The 22030-nt window shown below is 39.5% G+C and overlaps 1 protein-coding gene across 3 annotated transcripts in view; it reads left to right on the forward strand.

Annotated features, from left to right (window-relative positions):
- BABAM2 (BRISC and BRCA1 A complex member 2) overlaps positions 1-22030 on the forward strand; it is a 406624-nt gene that overhangs the window by 78969 nt on the left and 305625 nt on the right. For all 3 annotated transcript variants that reach the window (XM_059405362.1, XM_059405361.1, XM_059405360.1), the window contains one exon: positions 11294-11388. In XM_059405362.1, coding sequence (XP_059261345.1) covers positions 11294-11388 — 95 coding nt within the window. The remainder of the gene's footprint in view (positions 1-11293; positions 11389-22030) is intronic.

Genomic DNA, 22030 nt, shown 5'->3' on the forward strand with positions numbered 1-22030 from the left:
AAGAAATTCTACCTCTCAAGACAGAGTGTGTGCTGTACAATGGAATCATTGGTTCTATCTCTGAATTTGTAGGGCAAAGAGTACATCTTTGACGCACGTGATAAATTTCTTCATGATATCCTTGTGATGAATGTTTAGTCTCGTGGTGTTATTGGGTAAATATTATTTAAATGATTGTACCCAAGAGGTACTGATTAATTGAACTGTGGCTGCCAGAGAGGGAGTTTTCCAGAAGCATGCTTATATCTGTTTATAACTCAGAACTGGGAGTGCCAACCCAAAATTGGAATAGAATCTAAGAATATTATAACAGGCTGTAAATAGAGAGATAAATCTAACAAGATTGAAATATAATAGGGATAAATTTAAAATCCTGAAATGGATTCCGAAATTCAGCTGTCCAAATTAAGAATGAGAGATATATGGCTTAGCAATAGTGTGTATATAAAAGTCTTTGGGCTTTTAGTTGATAGGAAGCACAATACAAATCAACACTGATGTGGCTGCCAAAAAAGCAATTTCAGTTTGCAGTGGTATTTATTAATAGAAGTTTAGCATCTAAAATGAAGGCATGGATTTCTTTTTTTTTTTTTTTTTTTACTTGATTCTGTGTTCTTTAGAGGAAACCTGGAATCTTATGTGTAGTTCTGGGTTATTATCCTGAAGGAGGGCTACAGACAAACTGGTACCCATGCAGAGAAGAGGGAGGAGAGGGCAATAAAGGAAACTGAGGCCATGTTATGTGAGAAATAGTGAAAAAAACTAGAGTATTTCCCCTGGTGAAGAGGTGACTCATGGTGAGGTTGAAAGGGAGGTCACAAGGACTGCCTGCAGATCATTGAAGGGCTGTGATATTAAAGTGAAACTAGAATCATTCCATAAATTTTTAAGATCCAGTGGATGAAATTTTTGGAGAGACAGAGAATTAAATTTAAGCTTAAGGAAACATTATCGAGAGTTGGAGCGAACTCTTGGAAATGAGTCACCTCTCCGAAGACTTTTGTAAAACTACTGCTTGAACCTACCTTTCCGATGAAAATCTCCATCACCATGGCATTTCCACAAGATTGATGTCTGACTCTTATTTCCTATACTTGGAGTTTCAGTAAGTTACCATTTTATGCAGCAGTTGATGGGGATAATTCTTTGGTCTTTGGTTATTTACCATCTGAATTGTCTCTTTGAAACTCTGTTTTCTTGGCACTTATTTAAACTTTAAGATAGACAAACTAACACGATGATATTTCACTGGTGTAAGACTAAGGAGAGGAGCATGTGGACCAGCTGTGTTCTTTCTGTAGCTGGGGGGCAGGACATTTGGTCCATCCTGCAGATCTGGGGATTGGCCTTCTGGGGACGGTGCTATAGCTGCTAAAGATTGTCAGCTGCCGTGGCACCTGGGTGGCTCAGTGGTTAAGCCTCTGCCTTTAGCTTGGGTCATGATCTCAGGGTACTGGGATCGAGCCCCACTTCGGGCTCTCTGCTCAGCGGGGAGCCTGCTTCCCCCCTCCCCCTGCCTGCCTCTCTGCCTACTTGTGATCTCTGTCAAATAAATAAATAAAATTAAAAAAAAAAAAAAAGATTGTCAGCTGCCAAGGTACCAGCGTGTGAATAAAAACTAACTACATCTGGAATTTCTGTGAGTTCATGTATGTGTAATATTATGAGCCACGTTAGGTAGGTATTCTGCCCTATTGGTTCCACTGTGGTAGCCTAGCAATCTTTAAGGAGTTCTGGGAAACAGGAGGCGAAACTACCATTTGGTTGTCAGGTGGCTATAACACTTCCAGCCATTCTAGGGGTTTTGTTTCTTTACTTTTTCCTTCTTTCTTTTTTAAACCTTATATCACCTCTGGACCTATTTTTATGTCTTTGTTCTCTTGCCTACTCTTCCATTTTATGAAAAGTTGAAGTAAGCAGTATCCAAGTAATGTGTACTCCGTGTTCGTATCATCATCTCCAGGGTGGAATAAAGGAAATATGATGTTATCGCTCTCCTGCATGATTTGTGTTGGTCTTTCTCCACCGTCTCTGCCTTGAGGGCACGTACCGTGTTCTCTGCTTCCTGGGTAAGTCCCCAGGTGTCCAGTATGTGCATCTGCGCATGGTGGGTTTTTAATAAATGTTCTTGACTGATTTACTGACTGTTCACCATAGCAAGAAAACAGTGCCACATTTTATTCCAAAGAAGCTATAGAGTATTGAGGCAAAGTGCTTCAGGGGTTCTTTGAGGTCTGGAGGTAAGTATTTGAGAGATTCTAAAATGGAAGAGTATGAGATTCTGAAAGATATTTAAGTTATTCCCTTGTTTTGAAAAATACTTGTATAATGTTTTTACTGTATGCAATATAGTAATCTCCCTCTTTCTTTCCAAAGAGATCTTAGTAGTTGAGGGCGTGCTAATCTGGTATGCATTGTTTGTTTTTTAAAGAATTATTGTATATTCAAATACTTTTGGCTGCTTTAAAAATTTTAAAAAACAAAAATTAAAAAAAATTCTCCAGTATTTTCCTTTAAAAAGGGGCCGTTTGGGGGTGCCTGGTTGGCTCAATTGTTGAGCGTCTGTCTTTGGCTCAGGTCACGATCAAGCCCAGCATCGGGCTCCCTGCTCAGCAGGAAGCCTCCTTCTCCCTCTCCCACTCCCACTCCCCCTACTTGTGTTCCCTCTCTTGCTGTCTTTCTTTGTCAAATAAATAAATAAAATCTTTTAAAAAAGGGGGGCATTTGGAGGAACTTTTATTTTTTAATTTTTCTTTACAAATTATTTATTTATTTTTTTTAGATTTTATTTATTTATTTGAAACAGAGAGAGAGAGATCACAAGTATGCAGAGAGGCAGGCATAGAGAGAGAGGAGAAAGCAGGCTCCCTGCTGAGCAGAGAGCCCTCCATCATGACCTGAGCCGAAGGCAGAGGCTTAACCCACTGAGCCACCCAGGCGCCCATTTTAATTTTTTAATTTTTTAAAAGTAGACTCCATGCCCAGCATGGAGCCCAAGGTGGGACCTGAACTTACTACCCTGAGATTAAGAACTGAGCTGAGAGGTCAAGACCTGAGTTGAGATCAAGAGTCAGATGCTTGGGGTGCCTGGGTGGCTCAGTCAGTTAGGCTTCTGCCTTCAACTCAGGTCATGATCTCAGGGGCCTGGGATTGAGCCCCACATCCAGCTTCCTGCTCAATGGGGAGTCTGTGTCTCCCTCTGCCTCTGCCCCTCTGCCTCCTCCTGCCTGTGCTCTCCCTCTCTGTCTCTCTCTCTTTCTCTGTCAAATAAATAAATAAATAAAATCTTAAAAAAAAAAAAAGAGTCCGATGCTTAACTGACTGAGTCCCACCCACGTGCCCTGGGGGATCTTCTTGAAAATAAAAATCTTTGTTAGTATTCATCTTATAAAAATATTCTTGGCTTTTAAAAAGACCTTAATGTAGAGTATCTATAAATGGAAAACTCTCCAACTCTGTTTTCAAGATGATTTTATTTTATTTTATTTTTTTAAAGATTTTATTTACTCATTTGACAGGGAGAGAGAGAGAGAGAACACAAGTAGGGGGATAGGCAGGGAGAGAGGGAGAAGCAGACTCCCCACTGAACAAGGAGCCTGATGCGGGACTTGATCAGGAGCCTGGGATCATGACCTGAGCCAAGGGCAGATGCTTAACCATCAGAGCCCCCCAGGTTCCCCCAAGATGATTTTATTTATAAAAAATAAATTTACTCATAACCCTTGAGTAGCCACTTGCTAATATATTTGTGTTTAAGTTAAGATTAAAATAGAGCAGATTTTTGCATCAGATTCAAAAACAGTTTTATTGAGATATAATTCTTACACCATCCAGTTTACTCTCTGAAGTGTACAGTTCAGTGGTTTTTAGTATATTCACAAAGTTGTACAATCATCAGTATTAATTCCAACATTGATTTTCATCCCCACCAGAAGAAACTTTATACTCATTTTCGTTAGCAGTCCTTCCCCACTTTCCCTGTCCTGGCCTCTGGCAACCCTTAGTCTTCTTTCTATCTCTGTGGATTTACGTATTCTGGACATTGCATATAAATGGAATTATGCAATAATCATACACTATTTGTGGACTTTTGTGTCTGTTTTCACTTAGTATAAAGTTTTCAAGGTCATCCATATTATTATTATTATTTAAAGGTTTTATTTATTTATTTGACAGAAAGAGAGAGACAGTGAGAGAGGGAACACAAGCAGGGGGAGAAGGGAAGGGAGAAGCAGGCTTCCTGCTGAACAGGGAGCCAGATGCAGGGCTTGATCCCAGGACCCTGAGACCACGACCCAAGCCCGAGGCAGACGCTTAATGACTGAGCCACCCAGGCGTCCTGATCATCCATATTATAAAAGGCACTAATACTTATTTCTTTATAGCTGAATGATATTCCATTGTATGTATGTAGCGTATTTTATTTCTACATTCATCAGTTGATGGACTTTGGGTTCTACTTTCTGGCTCTTGTGAACAATGCTGCTGCAAACATTCATGTGCAGGTGTTTGTGTGGCTGTATGTTTTCATTTTTCTTAGGTATGTACCTAGCAGTGGAATTGGTGGGTCATAAGGTGATTCTGTATTTCACAGTTTGAGGAACTGCCAAACTGTTTTCCCAAGTGATGGCACCCTTTTCTATCCCCACCAGCAGAGTATGAGGGTTTCAGTTTTTCCACATCCTCACCAACACTTGTTCTTTTGGATCGTAGCAATCGTAGGTGGTATGAAGTAGTATCAGATTGTGTTTGTTTTTTCTTTTAAAGATTTTAAAAATTTACGAGAGAGAGAGAGAGAGAGAGCGAGCGAGCATGAGATGAGGGTCAGAGGGAGAAGCAGACTGCCTGCTGAGCAGGGAGCCTGATGCAGGACTTAATCCTGGGACTCCAGGATCACGACCTGAGCCGAAGGCAGTCGCTCAACCATCTGAGCCACCCAGGCACTCCAGATTATGGTTTTTAAAAAAGATTGTATTTATTTGAGAGAGAGAGAGAGAGGGAGAGCATGAGCGGGGGGAGGGGCAGAGAGAGAGGGAGAAGCAGACTCCCGGTTGAGCAGGGAGCCTGACCTGCGGCTTGATCTGAGGACCCTGGGATCATGACCTGAGCTGAAGGTGTTGCTTAATTAACTAAGCCACCCAGGTGCCCCTCAAGTTGTGGTTTTGATTTTGATTTCCTTAATGACTAATGATGTTGAACATCTTTTTTATGTTTATTGTCATTTCTGTATCTTCTTTGGAGAAATGTCTTATCAAATATTTTGTCCATTTTAATTTTTAATTAATTTATGAAAATTAATCTTTCTATTTAAAAAATTTAATTGCAGCATAGTTAACATACAGCATTACATTAATTTTAGGTGTACAATATAGAGATTCAGTGCTTGCATATGTTACTCAGTGCTCATCAAGATAAGTGTACTCTTAATCTCCATCACGTATTTCACCCATCCCCCTGCCAGTCCTCCCTCTGGTAACCATCTGATTGTTCTCTGTAGTTTGGGGTCTGTTTTTTGTTTGTCTTCCATTTTTCCCCACTTTGTTCATTTGTTTTGTTTCTTAAATTCCGCATATGAGTGAAATCATGGTATTTGTCTTTCTCTGACTTACCTCATTTAGCGTTATACCCTCTAGGTCCATCCATTTTTTGCAAATGGCAAGATCACATTTTTTTTTTTTTATGGCTGAGTAATAATCCTTATTGTATATATACCGCATCTTTTGAATCTTTGACAAAGCAGGAAAAAAATATCCAGTGGAAAAAAGACAGTCTCTTCAATAAATGGTGCTGGGAAAATTGGACAGCTATATACAGAAGAATGAAACTCAATCATTCTCTTACACTGTACACAAAGATAAACTCAAAATGGCTGAAAGAACCTCAGTGTGGGACAGGAATCCATCAGAATCCTAGAGGAGAACATAGGCAGTAACCTCTTTGACACTGGCCACAGCAACTTCTTCCAAGTTTATTCTTTACCTGTTCATCTCTCCATGGGCACTTTGGTTGCTTCCATATTTTGGCTATTGTGAATAGTGCTGCAGTAAAAACAGGGGAGCATATGTCTTTTGGAAGTAGTGTTTTTGTTTTCTTTGGGTAAATATGAAGGGTATATTTTCTTGCTCATATTTATTCTCTATAGAAAGAGGTAGAAGTAACTCTTTTGAACTTTATTTCTTATTGTAGATTTTTGTCAGTACTTAGATATCCAATTCAGAGAATAGAGTTGTTTCACATATGAGAGTATTTCTTGAATATATTCTTTATGTCACCCTTTGCCCCATTGGAAATAGGAAATAAGTATAGGTATGCTTATTCTCTGGAAACTTGCAAGATATTTAGGAAGATCAAGTATATGTACCATCTTGTACTGCTCTGTGTTCTGTGGTTCTGTGTATATGTTCCTGCCTCCCTAACTAAATGTACGGTCCTTGAGAAGAACCACCTTTGTATTGACACTTGTATCAGGAGACCATTTAAAAGGGTATGATAATTGAATTCTCCTAGTTAACTCTTAAAGAATAGAATTTTTTCTTCGATCGTTAGTGGCTAGTGCCTCATATGACCATGTGTTTGTTATGAACTTTTGAAATTAGTTGAACAGGAAAAACAATATAATACTACAATGAAATATTCAAGTGAATGCCATAACCAGTCAGTATTGTTGAATGTCAAAGGTAATGATGATCAGCATGTGCTGGATTTCTTAGGAAAGTCTTCATGCAAGACAAGGTAATTAAATGGACTCATGAAAGATAGGTAAGACCTGAGCAAGGTGAAAGAGTATTTCAAGTAGGTGTCATAGTTTGGAGGCGGTGAGTGGATCATATTGGCTAGACTAGAAGGTTGGTATTGGCTTGTAGATAAAAGGGTGAACAGGGGCACCTGAACGGCTCATTGGGTTAAAGCCTCTGCCTTCAGCTCAGGTCATGATCTCAGGGTCCTGGGATCGAGCTCCACACAGGGCTCTCTGCTCAGCAGGGAGCCTGCCTCCCCTACTCTCTCTGTCTGCCTCTCTGCCTACATGTGATTTCTGTCTGTCAAATAAATAAGTAAAATCTTAAAAAAAAAAAAAAAGGGTGAACAAATGAGTAGGAACACAGCATTTCAGAGGCCTTAAATGCTAATTTGAAAGATTTGCCCTAATTCCATTTGACCTTAGTGAATCATTGGCATTCTTTGAGCTAGAAAGTTTTGGGACAAAGTTGTACTTTACAGACATTTACTTGGTGATAGTATATATCATGGGCTCGAGGGAGATTTGTATCAGGAGACCATTTAAAAGGGTATGATAATTGAATTCTTCTAGTCAACTCTTAAAGAACAGAATTTTTTCTTTGATCATTAGTGGCTAGAGCAGGGTTCAATTTTTGTTTTCATTGGATGCATAATGTATGAACTAGGTCATCCGGGCCTGGATAGAGCTCTTAGCAGTGGGAAGTACCCTTATGAGAAATATTTTGGAGGAAGAACTGTGATGACTTGTTTTCTAAGAGTATAAAGGGTATGTATAAGGTTGAAGAGGACACTGAAGTCACAGCATGAAAGATTAAGGAATCCGTAGAAATAGGGAATTCAGCTAGGGGAAGAGAAGAGTGGGAATAGGAACAGTCATGAGCTTGTTTGTAGACTTGCTGAGTTTGACATTGAAATACATAGTCATTTTTCAAAGTGCTGGAACAGATAATCCTAAAATTTGTATGGAATCAGAAAAGACCCCGAATTGCTAAGGAAATGTTGAAAAAGGAAACCAAAGCTTGGAGACATCACATAGCCTGATTTCAAGCTATATTACAAAGCTGTGATCATCAAGACAGCATGGTACTGGCAAAAAAACAGATACATAGACCAATGGAACAGAATGGAGACCCTCAGCTCTATAGTCAAATAATCTTTGACAAAGCAGGAAAAAATATCCAGTGGAAAAAAGACAGTCTCTTCAATAAATGGTGCTGGGAAAGTTGGACAGCTATATACAGAAGAATGAAACTCAATCATTCTCTTACACTGTACACAAAGATAAACTCAAAATGGCTGAAAGACCTCCATGTGGGACAGGAATCCATCAAAATCCTAGAGGAGAACATAGGCAGTAACCTCTTCGACATTGGCCACAGCAACTTCTTTCAAGACATATTTCCGAAGGCAAGGGAAACAAAAGCGAAAATGAACTTTTGGGACTTCATTGAGATAAAAATCTTCTGCACAGCAAAGGAAATAGTCAACAAAACAAAGAGGCAACCCACAGAATGGGAGAAGATATTTGCAAATGACACTACAGATGAAGGGCTGGTATCCATGACCTATAAAGAACGTCTCAAACTGAACACCCAAAAAACAAATAAGTCAAAAAATGGGCAGAAGACATGAATAGACACTTCTCCAAAGAGACATACAAGTGACTAACAGATATGAAAAAATGTTCATCATCATTAGCCATTAGGAAAATTCAAATGAAAACCACACTGAGAGAGGGGAGGAGTCAAGATGGCGGAGAAGTAGCAGGCTGATACTACTTCAGCTAGCAGGAGATCAGCTAGATAGCTTATCTAAAGATTGCAAACACCTGCAAATCCATTGGCAGATCGAAGAGAAGAAGAACAGCAATTCTGGAAATAGAAAAACAACCACTTTCTGAAAGGAGAAGTGTTATTCCAAGATATCAAGAACTACTAATTACAATTAGATGTTAATATACATATAAAGCTTTAAAAGCTTATCATATATCCTATAAACTTTACAAATCTTTAATGGATTAAGTTTTGAGATTCACAACACTGTATCTTTAAAAATACTTTAGCTATGAATTATAAAAATGTACTTAGCAAAATCATAAATGAAAGGAAGTCACTGGAAAAAATACCAAAGCCTTATAGTTTGTATTAGACTTATATGTTTGTGTCTGTGTGTGATGTTTATACATGTTATTATTCATAAGGATTAATAAAATATTTCTTTTTTAGATTTTATTTAAACAACAACAAAAAAAACCACACTGAGATACCATCTTATACCAGTTAGAATGGCAAAAATTGACAAAGCAAGAAACAACAAATGTTGGAGAGGTTGTGAAGAAGGCGGAACCCTCTTACACTGTTGGAGGGAATACAAGTTGCTACAGCCACTTTGGAAAACAGTGTGGAGTTTCCTCAAAAAATTAAAAATGGAGCTACCCTATGACCCAGCAATTGCATTACTGAGTATTTACCCCAAAGATACAGATGTAGTGAAAAAAGGGCTATATGTACTCCGTTGTTCATAGCAGCAATGTCCACAATAGCCAAACTGGAAAGAGCTGTGATGCCCTTCAAAAGACGAATGGATAAAGAAGATGTGGACCATATACAATGGAATATTACTCAGCCATCAGGAAAGATGAATACCCCACTTTCACATCAACATGGATGGGATTGGGGAGATTATGTTAAGTGAAGTAAGTCAAGCAGAGAAAGTCAATTATCATTCACTTACTTGTGGAACATAAAACATAGCATGGGAGGATATTAGGAGAGGGAAGGGAAGAATGAAGGGGGAAAAATCAAAGGGGTAGACAAACAATGAGGGACTATGGACTCTGAGAAACAAACTGAGGGTTTTAGAGGGGAGAAGGGTGGAGGGATGGGTTAGCCTGGTGATGGGTATTAAGAAGGGCATGTATTTCATGGAGCACTGGGTGTTTACGCAAACAATGAATCATGGAACATTACATCAAAAACTAATGATGTACTATATGGTGACTAACATAACATAATAAAAAAACCTTAATTGAATTCATGTACTTAAGGAAATAACTTTATTTTGAGAAAAAATGACTTCTGAGAAATAAAGATATGTGCCTATAAATAAAAAAAGAAATACGTAGTATGTAGGAAGAAAGGCTCAGATGTGAACTGAAGTCTGTGAGTATCAATTTGGATATTACTATGAAGATACTGTTTGAGCAGGAAAAATGACTGGACTGATAGAATTTTGTGTGCATGTATACACGCATATATACTCTTATATACTGGAACCCAGTATGTGTGTTTGATTGTTGATATACTAGTTTGATGGTTGGTACTAGCAGAATGATGAGTACTGGTTCTTGGGGTGAGAAGAGGGGAAAAAAAGAGCTAAAGAAGGAGACAGGAAAGGAACAGGTGGATGAACTTAACACAGATTTGCAAAGGAGACTTTGTAAATTGTCTTGTGTTTCGAGATTGTATTAGTAATTCTGTTTACTAAGTGCTTACTGTGTACCAGACACTGCGATAGGCATGCTATCTCTATCTTCACATCAAAACTGTGGTATCAGTAGTATTAGATCCACTTTTACTGAGAAAGAAACAGATGTCTGAAGCAGTTAAAATTTGTCCAAGATGAATTGAGCTAATAAATAATTAGGATAATTGTGGATATAAACCTGACTTTTTTGACCTCAAGCCAAATACTCTTTCCATTATACCAAAGGCATGTATGTTGAATTTCTTCAAGATAAGGTCTTTATCCTTAGAGAAATAGTTCCCAATAAAAGTTTATTAATTAGCAGGCAGTGATTGGACAGTCATATTTCCTATAAAAAAATCTGCACATACTTTGGATGTGGCTACTGCTTTTCTACGTGGGTATTTATAATGTGTTAAGGAGACAAAGTTTTTTTGATTGCGTATTGTGGATATTTATTTTATTTTTTAAAATTTTATTTATTCATTGGAGAGAGAGCGAGCACGAAAGAACAGAGGGAGCAGAAGTGAAGGGAGACACTACCAAGGGAGAGAATACCAAGCCGACTCTGCGGTGAGCGCAGAGCCCTGTGGGCGGGGCCCCGTTTCACGACCCTGACATGACCCTGACACCAGGACCTGAGTCGAAACCAAGAGTCAGACATTTAACTGACTGAGCCACGCAGGTGCTCCTGTGTATATTAGTTTAAAAGATGATATCAGTTCTTTCGTTTGAAGAATTAATCATTCAGAGAATGCCTTTCAAATTTTTTTTTAAGATTTTATTTATTTATTTGACAGACAGAGATCACAAATAGGCAGAGAGGCAGGCAGAGAGAAAGGAGGAAGCAGGCTCCCTGCCGAGCAGAGAGCCCGATGTGGGGCTCGATCCCAGGACCCTGAGATCATGACCTGAACCGAAGGCAGAGGCTTTAACCCACTGAGCCACCCAGGCACCCCCCCATTTTTTTGTTATGCTAATAAAAACTTCTTTTGGAAGTGTTTCTGATGCATGCATCAGAAATTAGCAATTTATGCATTCATAAATTAGCAAGGAAATAATAAGGGCCTGATGGTTTCTTTTCTTCCAGGGGATATCATTTTCAATGCCCAATACCCAGAGCTGCCCCCCGATTTCATCTTTGGAGAAGATGCTGAATTCCTGCCAGATCCCTCGGCCCTGCATGTGAGTACCGCAGGCTCATTTTGGATGATCTTAATTTGTTGAAGAAAAGTAAAATCAGCTTTTGACAATTGCTTGACAGATAAATTTGTCAACATGTGGGGTTTTTTCCACCCCTTTTTTCTCTGTCCTCTGGAATCAGTACAGCTATTTATGCTAACATAGTTTAAAGAAAAGATTTTTTTTTTCATTACAGTTTTACTTTCAGACTATTTTGAATTAAAATCTCTAGCACATTGGTTAAAATATTTTTACTTCAGCTTAAAGAGACATGTTGAAGACATTGCTTTAATTTAATACTTCATGCCTGTGATCCCATTTTCTAATGTTTACTAACACTTCATCACAGAGCTTGGTAGGGGAGGGTTTCTTGGCTCTTCAAGAAGCCTTTTTTATATAGAAGTGAAAGTGGCAAATGTGGACTTGTATCCATATTATCTCAGTATTACTATCAGAAGGGAAAAGACCAGATTAAGTGTTCTTTATTAAGCAAGACCAAAAACTTTGTAGTTAAAGTAACATGTTTCTGGTGTTAAAGTGGGGAAAGGAGTGGTGGTACTTGTCAGAGCACATGTGGTTTACATAAAAAATTGTGCATTTCACATTGCTGGTCGAGAAAAACATGTGCCATTTTGTTTAAAAGGTCTGACCAGACAAAATGTCTCTTTTTTTTCCTTGTCAAGTACAATTTTGCTAAGATGCTTATACTGTAGTTCAAAACTATGTTCTCTGTTTTGTTTTTTGGACTTTTTTTTTGGTCTCGAAGTTTTGTAATTAAAAATTGCGGTGATTTACTGTGAAATCTTGCCCCCCTCCCTTTTATAAAAGGGAAGTGTTAAACAGGAAGTATCAACCCAAACCTAAAGAATGACCTTAAATTTTAGAACACAGCTGTAAAAATGCAATTGGCAACAAACCTATCCCTGCAAAATTTCAAATAATTACACTCAAACTCTTAGTTGATTTTTAACGATCTGTCATTTAATCATGGTTCCTGTAGATGCTGTGTGTTACATATTCACCCCATATCAAAGCTGAGGGGCTTACCTGGAGAAAATGAGGCAGAAGTATCTCTCCAGACCTCTTCTGTGCCAAAGCTGCCAGTGGAGGGTAGCATTAGCCAAATGCCAAAGGTGTGTGCTAGGCTAAGTGCTCCAGGAATTTAAGGAAGGTTGTCAGAAAGGGCTAGAGGTGAGACTTGGACTCATTCTTGAGGAATGGAGCCTAAGTGGGAAGTATGGCAGAGAGAATTTCAGGTAAGGGGCGTGACATAAACAAATGAAATGTGTAATATGTTACAGAAGAAGGTACCGGAAGGTTTGCGGAAGTGTAAGTTAACACAAGGAAGGGCTAGGAAAGATTAGAGAGGGAAATTGGACTAAGATTGTGGAGAACATCGAATTCTAGGTTAAGATCCCCAGAAAGAGGTGATAACTGGAGAATCATCTCACAGCGGTGTGGTCAGCGTCACGGCTTCAAGTAAGATGAGGACCAGAGTTGAGGACTGTTGCAGAAATCCAGGGGAGGGAGGAGGTAGGGGCTTTGAGCTAGGATGATACAAGAAGGGGAATACTGTGAAGGAAAGGATAAGAAATGGGTTTACAACTTCTGGTTTTTTTGGAATTGCCTTTAAAATTTGCAAGGTGCATCTTCAGTGGTGGTATTGTGAGAGCATGGAATTTCAAAGCCAAAAAGGACCTTGAGGTTCAGCTTATACCACTTTTCTCTTTTAGTATTGAGAAAATTGGTGTGGAATGATATAATTGTGCCAAACTTGATAACCCCTCTCTTTTGGTATTTAGTCCCTCAGTGAAGTTTCTGCAGATGTTTTTGAGATTCGCTGAAGAGGAACAGCCGAAAAGAGTGAAAGCATATATCTAAGAGAAAGATTGCCAGTCTAGGGGAATACTTATCTTTAGCTGCAGTCAATCTGAGCGCTCAGCCAAGTTACCCAGTGCTGCTCCATGGACCAGTGGTTTGGGCAAGCCTGGGAAAGCAACCAGGGTCCACTGTCCACCAGCCGCTGAGGTCCTCCCAGCCCTAGCGGTGCCCTTGGTGCTCACTGTCGTCTGGCTAAAACACCAGGACAGGATACACGTCGGCAGACACTTCTCTGAGCATAGCAGGCCTTGGAAGGACTTTTCACTCATCAGTTTACAGGCTATGGTTTAGTTCTTCAGTTCAGTTCAGCCCTTTCCCCTTCCTTCCTGGAATGCACAAAGCACAGTCACTAATAACCTGATTAGTCCACTCTGGTTCTGAATGAAGGAGGGATTCCCTATTTCTTCATCCATGGAGTAGAGAGCAGAATGTCAAGATTTTTTCCGGATTTTCCCCCTGAAGTGTACTAACTGCAGGGGGGAATGAATATATACCCTTAGATTCTGGGAGTGTAATCCATAGTCCAAAGTAGTTGCTATAGCAAATATGGAATTTCCTTGAATCTTCTGGATTTTATCTTTAAAATTAATGAAAGTTATTTTGCATTTGATTCTATAACATATCTGTGCTTTTTAATAAAAAGTATATTAAGTTACAGATATTTGAGAATATGTGTCCCAGTTTGAGAAATAAAATTTGTGAGACTGTATGTGATCTTTTATTTATTCAGTTTATTTAAACCAGCTTGTTTCTATAGAAGGATTTCAAGTAACTTAAGTAAAGGTTACACGTAAAGTTAATAAAAATATGTGAGGTGCTCTCATCCAGCAGATGAAGCCACCTCTTTTTAAATTCAAGCTCTTCGGGCGCCTGAGTGGCTCAGTGGATTAAGCCGCTGCCTTCGGCTCGGGTCATGATCTCAAGGTCCTGGGATTGAGTCCTGCATCGGGCTCTCTGCTCAGCAGGGAGCCTGCTTCTTCCTCTCTCTCTCTGCCTGCCTCTGCCTACTTGTAATCTCTCTCTGTCAAATAAATAAATAAAATCTTAAAAAAAAAATTCAAGCTCTTCATTCACAGAGATGAGTTTCATTAAAAACTTTAAGATCTTCAGATGAATGGAAAACACAGGCGGAGATACCAGATCCAGATAAATGCAAGGTAGATACCAGAGACAGGTATTTCATATATACTGGAGAATCATAAAGTCATGGAGTTATAATTGTAGTTGTCCAGTGGTTCCTCTTCTGACTCTCCATCAGAATAATTTAGGAAGCTTGTTACAAATACGGATTCTTGGGCACCTTGGTGGCTCACTCAGTTAAACATCTGCCATCAGCTCAGGTCATGATCTCTGGGTCCTGAGATTGAGGCCCTCATCAGGCACTCTGTTTAGCAGGGAGTTTGCTTCTCCCTTTCTCTCTCTCTGCTCTCTCTGTCTCAAATAAATAAATAAAATCTTAAAAAAAAATCAGATTCTTGGATCCCACTGGAATCTGAATTAGACCCATTAGGAAGCTGAAGAGTCATTAAATTCTCTGGGCCATTTCTGTATATTGTCTGCGAACTACTTTTGAGAATCACTAATTGAATCCATCTTTTATAGTAACATCTCTGACAGAAGGCCCACTTGGCTTTGCTTGACATTATTTCCAGTGAGGTATCATTTTCCATTTTGGGGACGGTACCATTTTTTTTTTTTTAAAGTTAAAAGCTTTATTGAGGCATAGTTTATATGCCATATAATCCACCCATTTTAAAGTATATAATTCAGTGGTTTTTAGTATATTCACAGAGTTATGCAACCATCACCACAGTTAAATTTAAATGTTTTAAATTGACGTATAATTGACATTTTAGCATTATGTTACTTTCAAGTGCACAACATAATGATTTGGTATTTGTATATATTGTGAGGAACTCCTACTAGAGTGTTTTCCAAAATGGCTATCCAGTTTTACATCCCCACCAGCACACAAGTGTTCCAGTTTCTCCACACCCTTACCAACACTTGTTATTATCTTTTTGATTATAGCCTATGAAGTGGTATCTCTCTGTGGTTTTGGTTTGTACTTCCCTGATGGCTAATGTTGATTTGTGTCTTTTCATGTGCTTATTGGCCATTTTTATATCTTTCTTGGAGAAATGTCTATTCAAAGCCTTTGCTCTTTCTTAAATTGGGTTATTTGTTATTGAGCTATAAGAGTTCTTTTTTTTTTTTTTTGAGCTTTTTTTAAAAAATTTTTTTAATTTTTTATTTTTTATAAACATATATTTTTATCCCCAGGGGTACAGGTCTGTGAATCGCCAGGTTTACACACTTTACAGCACTCACCAAAGCACATACCCTCCCCAATGTCCATAACCCCACCCCCCTTCTCCCAACCCCTGTCCCCCCAGCAACCCTCAAAGTTTGTTTTGTGAGATTAAGAGTCACTTATGGTTTGTCTTCCTCCCAATCCCATCTTGTTTACTGTTGAGCTATAAGAGTTCTTTGTATATTGTATCTCTGTATATGCCAGAATTTTCTTTCGTTCTGTGGATTGTCTTTTCACTTCTTGGTAGTATTGTTTGGATGATGAAAGTTTAAGTCTAACTTACCTATCTTACTTTGTTGCATATGCTTTTGATTTCGAATCTAAGAAATCATTACTTCATACAAGGTTATGAAGTCTTACTATTATCTTTCTTTAAAAACTTCTTTAATTTTTGCTCTTACTTTTAGGTATTTGGTCTATTTTCGGTTAATTTTTGTATACGGTGTGAGGTAGGAGCCCTGCTTCTTTTTTTCTTTCTTTCTTTTTTTTTTTTTAAAGATTTATTTATTTTGGCGGGGGGAGAGGGAGAGTACATGGAGGGGTAGAGGGTGAGGGAGAAAGAGAGAAGCAGACTCCACGCCATCCTCAGAGCCTGATGCAGGGCTTGATCCTATGACCCATGAGATCATTACCTGAACTGAAACAAGAGTTGGGCATTTAACTGACTGAGCCACCCAGATGCCCCCCAATTCATTGTTTCATAAGTGGAGATCCAGATGTCTAAACATAATTTATTGGAAAGACTCTGTTTTCCTTATTGAGTTGTCTTGGAACTCAGTTGACTATAAATGTAAGGGTGTATTTTTGGACTGTCAATTCTATTACTTTGATCTGTCTTTTTACCTTATACCAATACCACACTGTCTTGATTGCTGTTACTTTGTAATAAGTTTTGAGATTGGGAAGTGTGAGTTTTCCAACTTTGTTCTTTTCCATGATTGTTTTGACTATTGTGGGTCCCTTGCATTCCCTAGGATCAGCTTGTCAGTTTCTGCCAAGAATCCAGCTAGAATTTTGATAGAAATTGCATTCAATCTGTAGCTTCAGCTAGAGATTTGCTGTTCACCATTTTCATTCACTTCTGCCTGGAATTCTCTTCCCCAACTTATCTGAATGGCTTGTTCTCCTCTCTTCAAATGTCATTATATCAGAGAGGCCTTTCCTGGTGTCCCTATACAAAATAGTGGTAACGCCCTCCCCCATTACTCTCTCTCTCTCTCTTTTTAAATCATGCTTTGTTTTCTTCATTATACTTACCACTATTTGATAAATTTTTCCTTGCTTATTTGGTATCTCTCTGCCAGGGTGACCAATGGTTTTTCTGATGGGTTTTCTGGAATGTAGTACCTTTAGTGTTCAAACTGGATAGTCCCAGGTAAATTGAGATGGAAGGTTATCCTTGTTTCTTTACTGGAATGGAATCCTCATGAGTGAATGAATTTGTTTTCTTCACTCCCTACATCCTTTTAACTAGAAGAGGGCCTGGTGTGTCGAGCTGCATAATACATGTTTGTTAGGTAAGTAGGTTTCCTTTAAGGTTGTGTATTTCTTAGGGGACTTGCTCGTTTCCAAGACTAGAAAATCCATTTTAGATGAAAATTTCAAAATAGAAGAAGAGATTCGGTTTTAGAGAAACCAGGAGATAAAAATCAGTTAACAGAATCTCTGAAGCAGTGATTTTTCAGCCTTGGTTTTGCAATGCCCTGTGGTGTGTTTGTACCTCAAAGGGCATTGTGAAATTCTTTTCCCCAGAAGTAATAGTGATAATTCACTTTAATTTAAAATAAAATTGCTTAAAGGAGGAAGGGTGGTTCATAAGTTTAAATGAGAAGGACATGTTGCAATTATAGCAGAATTGGAAACCACTGATATCTGACTTCCTAGTTTGAAGAAGGTGAGGGCCATTTGGGGTTTGGGACAAGCATCCTCAGGGTGGGAATCTAATGCTATCAGTTCCTTCACTGATTCTGTTCTGCTCATGTGGAATGTAAGTGGAGAAGGACACATTGTGTTGACACCTTGTCACTTCTCCTGCCCTGTTCTTCACTGTGCTGCTTCCAAAAGGACAGCTTTTGAATGTGTCCTTGCAAAACAGTGCCCATCCCTGGTGTACATGAAATACATGTGAAGGATGCACTTTGCTGAGATGGACTGCGTGCTCCGCTGCTGGAAAATGCCAGCCAGGTGCATGGTGCTCCTGTTCTTAGATACTTCCCTATGCCCTGACCTATAGTACATTTTAAAGCAGAATTCTCTGTCATTTTTAAAATATTGATTTAATGCCTCCTTTGAGACTTCTAGAAAACTCCTCTTCAGCCCTGAGGCTGAACATAATGCTCAGGACAGAGACGCTCATGGAATCGCAGCCCGAGGTGACACGTGTGGGGACAGCAGTAGAGGCACGTGGTGCTGTGGGGCCATGTGGATGGGATGCTTTACCAGCTCCCTGAAGAGCAGGTGTCAGAGATGTAGAAGCAGAGTATTTGATTGTGTATAAATCATCTGCATTTTTATGTAACTCATAGACAAAATGACATATCTACAGGAGAGTGTGCAGATCACAAGTGTATTACATGGAGAACTTCCAGAACGTAAACACAGCATGTACCCAGCTCTTAGATCAGAAACAGAGCATTTCCAGGTTCTAGAAGCCCCACTCAGTGACCCTTCCCATCATGGGGATTCTCTGGCCCAGGGTAAACACTGTGCTGACTTACATCACCGTCGTTAATTTCGCCTCCTTTTGAGCTTTCTACAGAGGGAGTCAAACAGCCTGTACTTGGGTGTCTGACTTCTCTCATGCAACATTGATTTACAACTTTCATCCCTGTGGTTCGTTGTTGTTAGCTCATTCCATTGCGCGAGCAGAGCAAGGTTTATTTGTCTGTTCTAGTACTGATAGACATTTGGATTCTGTTCAGGTGTTTGCTGTTGTGAGCAGTGCTGCTGTGAACATTCTTTCGTGTGTCTCAGTGAATCTGTGTGTGCATTCCTGAGGGGCTTATGCTGGAGGGTGGACTTGCTGGGCCACATGGTATAGAGGACTAAGGAGACGCATATGCATATACATACATAATTTCGAAGATGTGTGGTATAAACTAGGCTTTAAAGCACAGCTGAAGAAAAACAGAACCTCTTGAAAGTACAAACCAGGTACACTTAAAATGGAACTTGACGAGTTTATCAGTTTGAGTCTAGTTAGGAGGCAGAAACTGTACCAGTAACTTGAATAGGGAAAATTGGCTATAGAGTTATGAACTGCTTTTTAAAAAAAATTTTATTTATTCATTTGACACACAGAGAGAGATAATGAGAGAGAGAGCACAAGCAGGGGGAGCTACAGGCAGGCAGAGGGAGAAGCAGGCTCCCCACTGAGCAGGGAGTCCAATGCTGGGCCTCAATCCCTAATCAAGGCCTGAGTCAAAGGCAGGCACTTAACGACTGAGCCACCCAGAAGGGCCATGAACTACTTAAAGGAACAGAAGAGAGCTCTAAGGAATGCAAGCATAGCAGCTGTAGAGAGCAGTACTCTGTGGCTGAGAGAAAAAAACCCAAGAGGGAATAAATTCAGAAGGCCTCAGGCTGAGACTCCACCCTCCCTGTTGGAGTGGGTGTGGCTGCAGCCCCCTGGGTGTTGGAGACCTTCATTTGGGGGTGCTGCAGGCCAGAACGGGTGTGGCTTACTGGGTGCTGGTGGGCCAGTGGGTCTGGGTGCTAGCCAGCAGGCTGGAGGGGGAGTACTGCTGGGTGTCCTGCCTGCCACGCGGGCAGCCGCATAGTAGGAGCAGCTATGCCAAGTCCATCAGAAGCACGATATTACGCTGCTCCTTCTGTGAGGCTTTGCACTACCCTTCCCCACCCCCCCAATCACTTTCTGTGGACAAGCTAGACATTGTACCAGCTGGCATAGGGGAAGTACTTGCAGGGTCCAGTCCCGGGTTCATGAACAGGACAGAGAAAAGTAGATTTGGAAGATGAGCAGCAATCAGTGAGTAACTAGCACAACTAGATAAGGCCAGGCTTATCTTCCAGTTTATTGCTTTCAGTGCTGTCTAATCTATTAAATCTGTCCAATGAGTTCTTAATTTTAGGTCCTATGTTGTTTAGTTCCACAGTTCTTTGGTGGATCTATCTTTTCATCTGCAGTCTTCTCCATTTATTGCACATGCTGATACTTAGTTTCAAGTCCTAGTCAGGCAGCTCTAATACCTAGAGTATCCTAGGGTCTGTTTATTTTGCCTGCTTTTTTTGTTGGTTATCAATCCTGTGGTTCTGTATCTGGCATTTCTTGTAGTTTTGAGTGAATGTCAGGGATTCCTGTTAAAAAAAAAAAAAAAAAACAAACCAAAAAACTGTAAAGGCTTCAGATGATGCAGTTGTCTTACAGAGAGAGGGTTCATTGTCTCCTCTCGTAGGCAGAGTGTGTCGATGGGTCATCTTAATGTAGATGCAGGCTTTGCTGGGTTGAGGCCACCTTGTGCCTTAGGTAAGGGTCATCTACCTGTGGTTCACTACGATTTTGGAGACAGAGTTCTTCAGGGTTTTTTTTGAAGGTCTGGAGTGTCCAGTGCAAGTACCTTGGCCTATAAAATATTCTAAAGATTTCCACATCATTTATCAAATATTCAAACACCCAAACAATGTGGATCATTGCCCCAATAGATTTGAAATCCTAAATTTTATATTGTAAGACTGCTGATAGCTCTGCTCTGCTTTTCAGAGGTACTTGCTTAATTTTAGCTTCTTGCCCAAGGGCTGCCCCAGAATTCATCAGATTGTCTTGAGGATAACTGGCTACATATTTGAGGTCTCTCAAGACTTTGCCAAAAGTTCTAATGATTTTTCTGAGTCCAGCAGCAGCTTTTTGACTATGCAGAGCCTGGATTCTCAGCCTCCCTCCTGTGCCTGGAATTTGTAAATGTCCCCAGGGTAAAAGCAGAAGTCAGCTGTCTTACATTTTTGAGAACATACAATTTTACCCTTTACTTTATAGCAAAAACATAAAAAATTTTAGTGGACCATAAAATACTGCTCGAGTTGGGGCACCTCGGTGGCTCAGTTGATTAAGCACCTGCCTTTGATTCAAGTCACCTGATGATCCCAGCATCCTGGGATTGAGTCCTGCATCAGGCTCCCTGCTCAGCGGGGAGTCTGCTACCTTTTATTTTTATTTTTTGAAGATTTTATTTATTTATTTGACAGAGAGAGAAAGAGAGCGGGAACACAAGCAGGGGGAGTTGGAGAGGGAGAAGCAGGTTCCCCATTGAGCAGGGAGCCAGATATGGGGCTGGATCCCAGGACCCCAGGATCCTGAGCTGGGCCTACAGCAGATGCTTAATGACTGAGCCACCCAGGCACCCCAGGAAGTCTGCTTCTTTCTCTGCCTCTCTCTTTCTCTCTCTCTCTCCCTCTTGCAAAAATATATAAATAAAATCTTTAAAAAGAATACTACTTGCTTTGTTGGCAAGAATACAGAATTAATAGAATTATTAATAAAAATGTTTGATGTTCATAAAAATATTCAGTAGCATTATAAAATGTTTGAAAACAATGTACTTCTTCCTTTTTTATGAAAATGAACCATGAGAGACTGTGGTCCCCAGGAAACAAGCTGAGGGTTTCAGAGGGGAGGCATAACAGGGTGATGGGTATTAAGGAGGACATATGCTGTGATAAGCACTGGGTGTGACACTTAACTAATGAATCATTGAACACTACATCAAGAACCAATGATGTACGACTATACAGTGGCTAACTGAACATAATAATAATAATAATAATGAAAAGAAAACCTAGATTTTTAAGTTCCAGTAGACTTTTCTAAGGTAGAAATAAGGGTAAACATTATCTAGAGGCGGGATCTCTAGTTCTCTTGAGTTGAATGCAACTTGGTTTTGAAGGATGCGTCAGTGTATGATCCAAGTGAAAATGAGAAAGTTATGAGAAATTTTGATGCAAAATTGGTTTATGTGCTGATGAATTAAAAACTCTGTTTGTATTTCTGCCATTATCTGTTTTTACTTATCAGCTGTGGAACCATTTTAGGAGGTAGGAAGAATGTTGATATCATTCTTTGTAAAATGTACTTCCTAAGGGGAGACAGTGGGAGGCCCTGGTTCAAAGATGGTGATTTATGAGTTCATCTATTTTTCCAAAGGTGTTGCTATTATAACCAATGGTAGATTAAGGAGAGGAGTATTAACATACACACGTGTGTATACAGACATATAATTTTGAAGGCATGTGTTATAAACAAGGCTTTAAAAGCACAGTTGTAGAAAAACAACATCTTGAAAGTACAAACAAGGGACATTTAAAACGTTCACTCTCATAAGACAGATGAAAAAAAAGGCAAACCAAGTTATTTTTTGAAATCCAATGGCAAATATAACATTTAGCAGATGTTACCAGTTTTGATTTATTCGATTGAATTTGTAAAAATGCTTTTGG

Source organism: Mustela nigripes, chromosome 7, assembly GCF_022355385.1.
Source record: "Mustela nigripes isolate SB6536 chromosome 7, MUSNIG.SB6536, whole genome shotgun sequence".
NCBI classification, from domain to species: Eukaryota; Metazoa; Chordata; class Mammalia; order Carnivora; family Mustelidae; genus Mustela; species Mustela nigripes.